This window comes from Peromyscus maniculatus, chromosome 6 (genome assembly GCF_049852395.1).
Source record: "Peromyscus maniculatus bairdii isolate BWxNUB_F1_BW_parent chromosome 6, HU_Pman_BW_mat_3.1, whole genome shotgun sequence".
NCBI classification, from domain to species: Eukaryota; Metazoa; Chordata; class Mammalia; order Rodentia; family Cricetidae; genus Peromyscus; species Peromyscus maniculatus.
Window position 1 is genome coordinate 131,715,745 of NC_134857.1, and position 13,088 is coordinate 131,728,832.

The 13,088-nt window shown below is 37.8% G+C and overlaps 1 protein-coding gene across 4 annotated transcripts in view; it reads right to left on the reverse strand.

Moving 5' to 3' along the window:
- Window positions 1-9,530: 9,530 nt before the first annotated feature.
- Window positions 9,531-13,088, reverse strand: part of Ptgfr (prostaglandin F receptor) — a 41,081-nt gene continuing 37,523 nt past the window's right edge. For all 4 annotated transcript variants that reach the window (XM_016007882.3, XM_006989490.4, XM_076575220.1 and 1 more), the window contains exon 3: window positions 9,531-11,894. In XM_016007882.3, the coding sequence (XP_015863368.1) occupies window positions 11,592-11,894 (303 nt within the window). In that variant the 3' untranslated portion in view covers window positions 9,531-11,591. The remainder of the gene's footprint in view (window positions 11,895-13,088) is intronic.

Here is a 13,088-nt window from a genome sequence, read left to right on the forward strand (position 1 = left end):
TAGTTGATTGTGTGAGCCTTCCCATAGTGTCCTTGACCCCTCTGGCTCCTACATGCCTTTCTCCTCCTCCTGTGCAGGATTCCAGAACTCCACCTAATGTTTGGCTATGGGTCTGCATCTGCCTCCGTCAGTTGCAGGATGAAGCCTCTCTGATGACAATTGGGCCAGGCACCAATCTGGTCACAGCAGATGGCCAGTTCAGGCTACTTATCTTCTATTGCTAAGTGTCTAAGCTGGGGTCCCCCTCAGTAGACTCCTGATAGATTTCTCCCACACCAGATTTGCACTTGACCCCAAATGCCCCCCAAAAGTCCCACTGAGCACTCTTCCCATCTGTTCCCCCACAACCTTATTGCTCATGTTCCCATGCCCATCTGCCCTCAGTCCACTCACAAAAATCTCTTCTATTTCCCCTTCCCAAGGAGATTTGGGTGTCCCCCCAGTGGACTCTCCTTGTTATCAAGTCACTCTGGGTCTACAGATTGTGGCAAAGGTATCCCTTATTTTATAGCTAATATCCTTGTTTTTTACATATATTTTTTAATTACTGTATAAGAACCATTTATTTCCTCTCTGCTCCCTCCACCACTGGTATATTTATCCAATCACTGGTATCAATGTACACATTGTACATTGTGTACATTATAGTATATTGTGCACATTGAAACCAATGACTTCATAAATAACCCAGTAGGGAGAGTGGATAAATATATACATATTACATATGTAATATATACAATAATTTGGATTATAATCCATTTTACAAATTATTTATTCTTCAAATTGGATCCCAGCTTTGGTTGTTGTGCTTTTATGTTGGTGCCTTTGTCTCTTGAACACATTCCCAGCCTTTGTGGGTTTTTTTTTTTCAGTTATTATCAGATATTACAGGCTTCTTGTGTTTTCCCTGACCTGATCCAACCATTATTCCAAGTAGCACATGAAATAATGTGCTACTAGCACAATAGCACATTCCAAGTAGTCACTCCAATATGACACAGATAAATTAATATTTAGGCACTAAGAATCTGTCATAATTAAAAACCAGCCAGTAATATTTGCTCACAGACTTAAACAAGAGTAGAACATCAAGGACCATTTAGCCTAAACAATGAAAGCAGCAGATGCACCATTGATTAAAAGAAATGTCAGTGGTTGGCAGATCTACGGGAGATGGGAAACTGGACTTAAATTTGGAGTATTATTAAAATACAAGACGTTCTCCAGGGAAAGCTGAGTAGGCGATTGCTTCTGATTACAGTCCATGGAGGTGCTGTCTGTCCTTAAAAAAACAATTAATGTAGAGTGTAGCTAGAGTTTTCCTGCCTTGTCCACAGTCAGGACAAATCTGTCACCCGCCAGTCCCACAGCAGCTCAGACCCAACCAAGTAAACACAGAGACTTATATTGCTTACAAACTGTATGGCCATGGCAGGCTTCTTGCTAACTATTCTTATAGCTTAAATGAATCCATTTCCCTAAATCTATACCTTGCCACGTGGCTTGTGGCTTACCGGCGTCTTCACATGCTGCTTGTCCTGACGGCGGCTGGCAGTGACTCCTTCTGCCTTCCTGTTCTTTCTTTTCTCCTCTCTGTTAGTGCTACCTATACTTCCTGCCTAGCCACTGGCCAATCAGTGTTTTATTTATTGACCAATCAGAGCAACACATTTGCCATACAAACCATCCCACAGCAGTAGAGAAAGTGGAGAACTGCTTAATATTGTATGAATGAATTCCATTATTGCTATCTACCTATTTTCTCAGAAGTGACACAATTCACAAGGCCCCTCTCCCCTAGCTTTTAAAAGCAGTGAGCAGCTTCAGGGGGACAAGACTCTCCAGATGCTGAGCTGCCCAGTGGGTCTCCCAAGGATAGAGCTTTCTCAAGTCATCACCCATGCTGGTGAGCTTTACTAGCATAGATGCCTCTGAATGACATGTGCTCCTGTAAGTAACCTCTCACCCATGCTAAAGTGAATAATCCCAATAATTTATCTGCTCATGAAGTTAGACTTGGCAAGAGTCGTTTCTTTTATCTATTTTCAGTGCCCTATCTGGAATTAATAGGTGTTTATTTACATAATCGGGGGAAGGGCATATAACAATTACAAAAAAGAGAAACTCCAATGGGACTATGTTGCAACACTGAAATTAATTACCTTTAGGAACATAGTTCAATGGTAGAGTCCTTGCCTAACACATGTAAGGCCCTGAGTTTAATTCCCAGCACACACACACACACACACACACACACACACACACACACACACACACACACACACATAGATACACACTATGGAATTCAACTGTATAAAGATTTGTAAATAGATATGTTCTACAACAGAACTCTATAAACATGTCTATGAGCATTGGAAAAATCTACACAGCAAGCAGAATAGAAATCTCAGAATAAACCCAAGCATCAGTGAGTTCAAGGATATCAGGAAACAAAGCAGGGAAAGGAAGGCTATATCAATAATGTTGAGAAACTGTATATACATATAACCAAACAATAACATTGCTTTCGGAACCAGTGACTTGGCAATTTTCAGGTTTTCCAGAGAGCATCTGCCTAACTCCAGACCAAAGGACATTCCCATCTGCTTCAGTACTTCTATGTCATCATGGATCTCAAAGGTGTTATCAAAATTAAAAAGGTATTCAACTTTGTCACTGGAGATGCTGCAATCTATGACTGTTTTCCTGCTTGTATTAATGATTATGAATGGCAGCTGAATGGTGGAGTTCAGAGCTGGAGGGCCCTGGTTTTGTGATGTTTAGAATAATTTACAGTAAACTGAAATGACCGTTTGTCAATGCATTGGTGCATAGGAGTTTCTAGGGCTCCTTCTGGAAGCCAAAATAGAATAGCATTTCCATGTGCATTACAAACCTCGCCAGCACTGCCTCTGCCAGCATTCTACATTGGGAGTTTTACTGAGAGGGAAACTGCATTTATAGTTTTAATCAAAGCTATGCATTTCATACAGCTTTTTAATTTACAATGAAACAAAGAAGCAAATTCTTTGACCAAATTGCTTGTCTGTAGCTGTCTGCAGTACTGTACGATTTTACCCATGTGCAATTTGTGAAAATGAACCAAATGTCATTACTTTTGTCTTTATTTCAAGAATATGAACATCATTGTTCTCTTATACATGTTATCTTTTTCATATTTTAATTATCAAAATGACCTTATCAGATTTATTCCTGGGTAAATTGCATTTCAAACTAAAAAAAAAAAATTGTACCCCTATGCAACATCATACACAAAAGTCAACCCAGACTATGTTAAAGACCGGAAGGTAAAAGCCAAAACTGTAAATCTTCTAAAAGGAAAGAGGGGAGAATGGGGCTCGTTGACACTGGCTTCGTCAGTGGTTTTGTTTGTTTGTTTGTTTGGTTGTTTGGTTGGTTGTTTGGTTGTTTGGTTGGTTGGTTGGTTGGTTAGTTGGTTGGTTAGGGGTTGGGGACATTGTTTTTGTTTTTGGCAAGGGGAACATACCAAAAGCTGGGCAAAAAAAAAAGCAAAAATAAATGAGTGAGGCCACCAAAATAAAAAGTTTCAGTACAGAAAAGGAAACCTTTAACAAAACGAAAAGGCAAAAAATACTGTGAAGCATTTCTCTGGAGGAGTTGGTATACACAAGATTCAACTGCAGAAAAGACAACAGAGCTTTTAAAAAAAGCAAAAGACCAACACAGAGATCCCCAATAGAGAGAGAGCCAAGAGGCACACAGGAAGCTTTCCACACCAGTAACCATCAGGAAAATGTAAATCAAAACACAAGGAGGTGCCACTGCAGACATGTGTGGGTGGCAGCTATCAAAACGACAACAAATGTGTGCTGACAGGGCTACAAGGAGAGTGAACCCTGGGACAAGTTGATGGGCCAGTATGGAACACAGTGAAGAAGCTTCTCAAATGACTAGAACCACCGTAAGGCTCCAGAAAGCCTCCTCAAGCTATGCACCTAAAGGGTCAGAACTTCAGAAAGAGACACACACCAGTGTGTCCACCACAGCACTCTTCACCGTAGTCAAGACATATCAATATCCTACCATCCACTCACAGAATGATGGGCAAGGAAGTTGTGCTCTGTGCATGAGCATTATAAACATAGCTGACATAATGCTGTTCAACACTTAAAATTACATAAATGGCTGCTTGCATTTATTAGCCAAAAAATACTTTGAACCAAATGAAATTTAGCATTGTTAAATTTGATATTAGCCATTTATGAAATGTTTAGCATTCACAAGATTAATTGAATCAAAAGTCCATTAACAGAGAATTAATAAGTTTTCTTGTCCTGGATATATTAACCTCTGAATTACATAACATGATAAGCATGTAAGTTATCCCTAAAATTACTATTGTATATCAACACTGTTCACAAAAGTTACTCTTGATTCTAATGGTATGAAATTATCTTAAAGTAAAAATGCTGTTGTTTTATATTTGCCTTTAAGATCTTAAGATTTTTAGGCTATTTTGTGACATGAAATAGCTTTTTAGATATTATTCAATGAAGAGCTCAACATACACAGGTTTGTACATGACCTTTCTAGTCACAAACCCTAAAAATATATGTTTTATATATTTTTTCATAATATTTTTCATTCTCAAGTGGCCAATAAAAAGAAAGTATGAATATCCTCTGAAGAATAAAGTTACTATAAAAAGGGGGTTTCTTTCTGTTTTTTGTGTATGCCTGGCATATGAAGTGTATGTAATATTCTTTGCACAATAACTTCTATGTCAGGACTTTGAACATAACAGATTTGTTTAATTCCAACATAGTCATTCCTTAGTGTTCACAAGGGTTACCAAAATCTTCAGGTGTTCAACAGTCATATATAAAATGAAATGATTTTCATACCAAGGCATAGATATACACATCTTTCTTTAAATCACTTCTGGATTATTTTATGTCCTTATAGAATTTTATTGCTTAAGAAATAGTATCAATAGAAAGATGCTTACACAATGATCAACATATAGGCAATGTTTTATAAGAATGTTTAAGATCCTTGGCTGGTCGAATACTCAGCTGTGATGTTTGTGGGGTAAGGAACCTACTTTTTTTGTAACACTAATTAACTGGAATTCTCATTAACGGTTCTAATATTGAGCCTTATAAGGTAGGCAGTTTTATGACACTTTAGTTAAACTGTGATATTTAAATTCCTGTTCACAGCTGTAGTGCAGCCTGGGTTCTAGGAAGCTGTGATTTTAGGTAAATAGTTTCTTTTTCCTTTTCTTTCTTTCTTTCTTTTCTTTTTCTTTCTTTCTTTTTTTTTTTTTTTTTTTTGGTAAGTGGTTTCTATTTCATCTTTGTTAAAGTGATATAATGTTACAATGGCAAAACTGTGTCATGATCAAGATAAAATTAGAAAATTGATAAGCACGTGAATCTAAAATTCCAGGCAGAAAAGTTTGATTTTTCACAACTTCATGAAGCCTGTGGGAAATGCACTTCATCTTAGCATAGAAGCAGAGAAGCGGTAAATACCCTTGACCATAATGACAGAAACTGGAATCCCATAGAAAAAGGAATGCTTTACACCACCATTGCAACATGGTATTGTCATCTGCAAAGTTCATGATCAAAACTTCCACAGTGGAGTTGTAAATTCCCCTCAGGAGGATGCGTTAAAACACTTCTAAAATACACAGTGACCAATGGGAAATCCCCTCAGGAGGATGAGGAGCATCCCTAGTGGAGTCTTGCAAAAGGGTAGTCTGGGTTTCTGAGTCTATAGATTGTGTGTGTGTGTGTGTGTGTGTGTGTGTGTGTGTGTGTGTGTGTGCGTGTGTGTGTGTGTGTGTTGGATTGGTTTTGTTATTGTTTATATTATTTTTGTTTATTAGTTGGGCTCTTTTTGTTTTTGTTCTTTCCTTAAGAATACCATTTAGATTTATATTAAAATTCTAATAAATATCCAAGTGGTGGTAGTGCACGCCTTTAATACCAGAACCCAAGAGGCAGAGGCAGGTGGATCTCTGAATTCAAGTCCAACATGGTCTACAGAGTGAGTTCCAGGACAGCCAGGGATACACAGAGAAACCTTGTTTCTAAAAAACAAACAAACAAACAAAATTTTAATAAATAAATGCCTTTAGGTTGAGACTTGATTGTCAATGTATTTTTATTTTGTTTTCATCCACTTTAGTCTCAATTTCCATCCTAATCCCATTGAATAGAATCCATTTTAATAATTTACTTGCTGTAGAATGAAAGTATAACCTCTCTCTCATCTTTTTTTTTTTTTTTTTTTTTTTTTTTTGGTTTTTTTCGAGACAGGGTTTCTCTGTGTAGCTTTGTGCCTTTCCTGGAGCTCACTTGGTAGCCCAGGCTGGCCTCGAACTCACAGAGATCCGCCTGGCTCTGCCTCCCGAGTGCTGGGATTAAAGGCGTGCGCCACCACGCCCGGCCCTCTCTCTCATCTTATTTGGAAATAAATACTCAGAACTCACGTAGAAAGCCAACAACCAACTAAAGTGTTTTTTTTTTTTTAACTACAGTGGGAAATGATTTTAAAACCAACTGGACTCAAACAAGAGTGGAAAATACCAAGATCAAAGAAGGATAGAAGTATTGTCAACATTGGAATTGTAGGGAGGAAAACATAAAACCAATCCAAATGGTCTCAAATTCTTTCAAGAAGAAAGGAGGGGAGAGAGACAAAAAAAAAAAGGAAAGAAAAGTTTAGCTGCAAATCAAACTCCAAGCAATATTCTAAGAGAGGAGTGTAGAAGTTTTGTCTGTTTAAGAACAATTCTTCTGAAACTAGTAGGAGACTAGAGACCAGTTCAACCTCACTTCTCTGTCTTCTTGGGTTTTTTTTATACAACTTCTTGTCTGTGTTTCTGCAGACATTTTTTCCTAATCAATTTGCTTAGGACTGGGGAGAAAACTCAGGCTAGGTATGAAATGGCTAGTATGAAAATAGTGACGAAATTTTGTATTTTTACAAAGCTTCTTTGTTCTTTGTGCATTTCATGCCGCAACGTGTGGCTGATTAGCCACATACTGTAGAAATGGGAGTTTCCCAAAGTGTGTTCTTCCAACTAACATTGTCTGATATCCTCATCCGAAATCCCATTACAAAATGCATTTCCCTCCTACAACCCCAGACTTACCAAATCAGTCAATGCAGCAGGTCACAGCAATTTGACTTCAGAAAGCACCTATCTCCAAGGGATGAACACCAGTATTAAGTCCCGGTCCCTGTGTGTCAGTCACTGTACTATATCTCAATGTCACTGTCTGTGCTGCTGCTACAAACTGAATTGTGACTTTCCAATTGTCCAATACTGTAATTATTTTGTTAGTAGGATCGTTCTGTGGTAACTAAAATAAAAAAGATAACTAGAATGAATCCTACTCAAGCTTGGCTGCTGCTGTCCTCCTAAGGAAAGACAGAAGCATAGAAACTCACAGACGGTTGATGACAAGAAAAGGCATATCTACAAGACAAGAAGACATACCGTAACCATACGCTGGTCCTTCCAGCTTCCACAAATGTCAGGAAAAGTCCAGCTAATGTCACTGGCTCAGTCTGTGGTGCTTTGCTACAATAGGTCCAGCAAGCTAATACCTTCCTGTCTCACCCTAAATCATGTGACATAATAACAACATATAATAGTAGCTAATTCATGTTTGAGTTCTCAGAAGTGAGTCCAATGACCAGACTGCTTAGTAGACAGGAGCCACAAGGCAAGGTACAAACCTTTGTGAGGATTATGTCACTGACATTTGGAACTGTTTGATATGATGGACATCTGTAGACTGACTGTATCTACCCCACCAGTTCAGAATCAATGAAATCTGAATTTTGATGTGGCTAGGGGAAGTGAGGCTCAGGAAAAGAACCACAAATGGCACAGAAGAATGGGCAGGAAAGGAGGAACCAAAGCATAAAAAACAAATTGAAATAGTTAGCCCTGCAACAAATATAAATAAAAATTCCCCTTCAGGAGTACCACATTTGACTTCCTAAAGCTAACCTCTTGTGATAAATATTAGTCCATGCTTGTCATAAAATCATTTGAAGTTTCAAGCTAGCCAAAGCTTTTAAACAGCATGCAGTGCAAGTGATAGTCAGTATTAATGCAAGTAAGAATATATTATTATATACACATATTATCCCTTACTCTTTTACTACAAGTATGAGGAGCACAAAATATATTTGTTCATATAACAAAAGGACCACTCTTTTTCTCTCCAATTGAAATGTGTCAGTAATGAGTTGAAGTCCAACATTATTTACCAAGTGGTAAATTCTTCTGATAACCAGGTGAAGAATTCAGAAAATGTATAATCCCAGTTTTTATATTCTGATCCTAGAAAGCAGTTCATTTGTAGTGAAGCAGGTAACATATCGTTTCCACAAAATCTTATGCTATATATTTAGTAAGTACTCTTATTTAGGCCCTAACCTCACATTAAGCACACAGCAGAATTGCCTTTTAAGACTGAAAGTGAGAAAATACAACTCTTTGTTACATAACAGATATCCACTTATGTGCAAGTTGGCATCTAGGAATTTTCTACTTCAGAGACAATTAAAAGCAATATCCTGTCTTTAGGGTATCTCTATCACTCCATTAAACCCACCAGCAAGTATCATGTTTTTAGTTGTACCCACAGCTAATTACAATTCAGTATGCTCTCTTGAAAAAGTGATATGTGTTTTATCTCATATTCATTAAACAATTACAAAGATTCCAAAAAGGTCAGAGATGTATAGTGTTTGTTTATCTATAAGAATGTAATTCTCCAGAAATCCAGTGTCTGGATAGTACGTGAAGTTGTGGGCAACAGCTGGCCTCATGAAACAGACTACAAAGGTCAAAACAGAGCTTAAACTCTCACATTGGTGAGCTTGTTGGAACTATTTCTACTATTTATTATAATGAATACGAACAAATACACTTTTACTCACACTGATAACTCAGGAAGTTATCAGTGAATGTTCCCCTCCATTGCTCATTACACAATAAAGTGTGCTATAACTAAGCTCCATAAAACAGCTACAATAATAAACAGAATTTTGGAGTCAGGTATATACATTAAACTTTTTTCAACTTTTTATGTTTACACTGTGGGTTTGACCTCATCTTAAGATCAGTTAAATTGTGTGTGTGCTCAGATAGTATGGATAAATCTTCCAGAATATGCACAGAATAAATCCTTTGTCACTTCCCAGAACCTCTTCTCCCCCACATGATGATGTCACAAGATGGTCTCATGGTAAACGCGCATGGCCAGAGTGACATCATAGCAATAGAGGAACAATTTTGTCTGTATTAGAGGCTCACAGAGAAGGGACCTGGGGCCTCAGAGCAGGTTCCTTCTCAGTGCCTTCCTCAGTTGAAATACAAATGTACATTGCAGAGTTTTAACAACTATAATGAAGAAAAATGGAGATTTGCTTCTTCATGCCTCAGTTTATAGGATCCCAACACCTTATCTCTGTAGAAAATAAATACCAACTCTCAAAATAAGTGAATCATCTACAAGTTTTTTCAAGCTTTAAGTGCTCTTGAAATTAAACATGATAACATTTATGTAATGTAACAGCAATCACAAATTGTAATGGCTTTATACAATCATATGCATTATACATACACATGTACTTACAATACATAGACACATAAATTCATATGCACATGCATGTACACATGAACGGACGAACAGACACACACACATATACATACATATACATGTAGTTGTCATCATAAATTTAATTTGGGCCCAACCTTTAAAACTCCATGCTCAGTTTATACCAGAATATTGCTGTCTATTATCTGACATAGTCTCTGCATAAGAATCAGTTGTGTAGTTGATCTCTTATTGGCTTTAAGTTGATATTGTCACATAATAGTATGTATTTCTTTTAAATTCACTACAAATAATTTCCTTTAAGTCTTCAACAAGGCTATTTGCTTAGTTTCTTTTAATTTACTCATGAGAATTTACCAAAATCAGTAATCACAACTAATGTAAACTCCCAACCAAAAGGAGAAGTTAATACAGGCACTAATTTAATTTGATTGAATTCTCAGGATTCCTAGAATCTGAAATCATTTTTACAGACAAAAACACTTTTTAGAGGCTGGAGGAAGAGCTCAGCATTTAAGAGTGCTGGCTGTTCATCCAGAAGACCTGGGTACAATTCTCAGCACCTGCATGGTAGTTTACAACCATCTGTCACTCCAGTCGCATGGGATCTGGTCTCAGTAGGTGCCAGAAAGATACATGATGCACAGAAATGCATTCAGGCAAAACACTCACACACATTGCAAAGGAAAAAAAAGTAATATTTTTTAAATACAGACAAACCTGATGAAAGCAAGGACTTTTTTAAATATAAAAATGAATTTCTTTATGAAACATAACCACTAACCCTAGTCACTGATGGACCTACAGTGCTTATAATGATTACTCAAATTGAAAATCTTTGTGTTAAATTATACAAACAAGCAAAGGAGAAGTGTGGATTATGATTGGGAAACTTGGAGACAGAGTCTTGTTCCTTGGTCTCTGATTAACCCTAAGTCCCCAGTTATGTCCCCAACTCCTGGCTAATTTTAGATCTTCCCCACACTGGTAACACGGGCTTTGAAAATGTGGTCCAACAGATTTAGTGAAGCTGCTGTCAACAAAACTCCCTTAGGCTATGTCTATAAAGCAGAAACACACTAGCTGCAGATAGGCTTTGAATATTTGATTGTTTTTCTTTTATTTCCTGACAGAAATGACAGCTTAGGTAAAGCAATATTTGCCATGTTCTTGTCATATATCCCTGGGATTTAGATGGTTTGCACAGTCCATGATAGGGTTTAGTGTATATGCTAACAGGAGCTGAATCTGTGCTAAGACAAAGCCTGTGTTGTGTTTCTCTACAATTTTCAGAGGAAAGGGAGATCACTTCAACACTGAAAATCTATTACTTTATAGAAAAAACTTCAAACAATAATTGACCTTCATAACAACAAATGCGAGCAAGTACATGTGTCAGTTGTGACAAGAATGGCCATGCTCATCAGCCTCACAAGGTCAGGCTGACCCAGCATATGCAGTGGTCATCACTAGCCACTGTGAATCCCCAATATCATGGTCATGTAGACATTGATTGAGGATATGTAGACTGGTAAACAGACAAGAACGCCACACACAAACTGGTTCAGAGTCTTGTGTTACTCTGAGTCTTGTCTATAAGTCAATGAAATGGCCATGTGCAGGTAGCATTAAGGTGTCTTGGAGAAACAGGTCAAGTATTCATTGGCATTGGGCCTCAACAGATTCATTTATTCCAAAAATACAAGTCACACAGCTAAACTCAAAAGTTGTGTTTCACTCAACTCCACTGCATTGTATCAGTTTACCTCCTGTTGACAACAACAAGCAAAAATGCACAACCATGCACCAGCCAGCATAACGAAATTCAGAAGCTTCATCTGTCCGGTGTACTCCCAAGCTACACACCAAGGTCCAAATGTTCCAGTTAGGCTATGAATCTGATCAGTTGAGATGTTTCCAAAACTTCCCCCCATTTTATTCTAGCCCCGCATTGACCTACAGTCCTGCTTCACTAGATGCTTGCTGACTCTCCTTCTCCGCAGCTGGTGACTCAGAAATAGCAGCAACCTTTAAGGAATTCTTGATGGAGCTGAGCTCCCAGATGTGCAGACTAATGATGTGCACTCCACAGCAGTGACTGGCCAGCTTATACAAGTTCTTAAGGACAGCCTTCCGGAGCAGAATATAGACCCAGGGGTCTAAGATCTGATTCCACGTTGCCATTCGGAGAGCAAAGAGTGTCGTTTCACAGGTCACTGGGGAATTGTTTCCATTTATGGCAATGTTGGCCATTGTTACCTAGAAAATAAACAAAATAGGGAAAGCTGTTGATCACAGGCATTTCTTCAGTTTTCAAGTAGACTACAAATGTGATGTGACCTTTATACCACATACTACAAAGTGCTGCTATTTTACAAAATGCTGATAAATGGTGGCATAAATTGTGGATGCAGACCACAGAATCTTTTAATTCAAACTGACATGAAGACTACAAATATGGCTAGGTGGTGGTGGCACACGCCTTTAATCCCAGCACTTGGAAGGCAGAGGCAGGCAGATCTCTGTGAGTTCAAGGCCAGCCTGGGCTACAGAGTGAGTTCCAGGAAAGAGGCAAAGCTACACAGAAAAACCCTGTCTTGAAAAACCAAAAAAAAAGAAAGAAAGAAAAGAAAAGAAAGACAGACTACAAAAATGATATCCCACTGTGTACAAACAGACTCATGTGGGAACAAACATTGATATCAGCAACTAGCCTTATACTTCTGGGAATAAGAACTTTAAAGCAAATACACATTTGCTTATTCAATAGCAAATGAAAGTATATTTAAACAAATAAATTATACAAAAGCTTTAAGTGCTTTCAAACAATGAACTTTGCTGAACACTGTAATACTGATTCTAAAGACGGGAGGGATCGTGAGTTCATGGCCAGTCTGAGATGTACAGAGAGACCCTAACTCAAAAAGAAAAAATAAAAGAACTTTAGAATTTCCCATTGGTAACTACAACGTTACCAACATTTTCACCTAATACCAACAACTTCACTTTCTTCATCTCCCACCTTTACTCAGCTAAAGTTTCCAAGAGTCTGCATGGAGTTTTCCAAAGGCTTTGTAGAAATGGTCCCCATTTCAGCTGTGGCTTAGCCGTATCAATGTCTATTTTGGTGTCCTGTGTCCATTTCATACATGCACTGTAAAGATCATTTGTAGAACTGGCTCCCTAAATGGTTGCCACTATGTATTAAAATATGGCAAATCACCAAGCCTAGCTTTGGCCACCACATACAAAGTTCAAGTAAGAGAATACTGAAAACACCATATCTATGAAAATGAGTAATAAACAAATGAATAGAAAATAATTCATAAAAGTCATAACGATGTTTGGACCATTGTGCCATCTGGATTAAGAGATAATAAAGCAAATAAATAAATCCCAAATGAAAAGAAAATCAAGACTATTGTAGGAAAGAAATGTCTTTATTTCAACAAT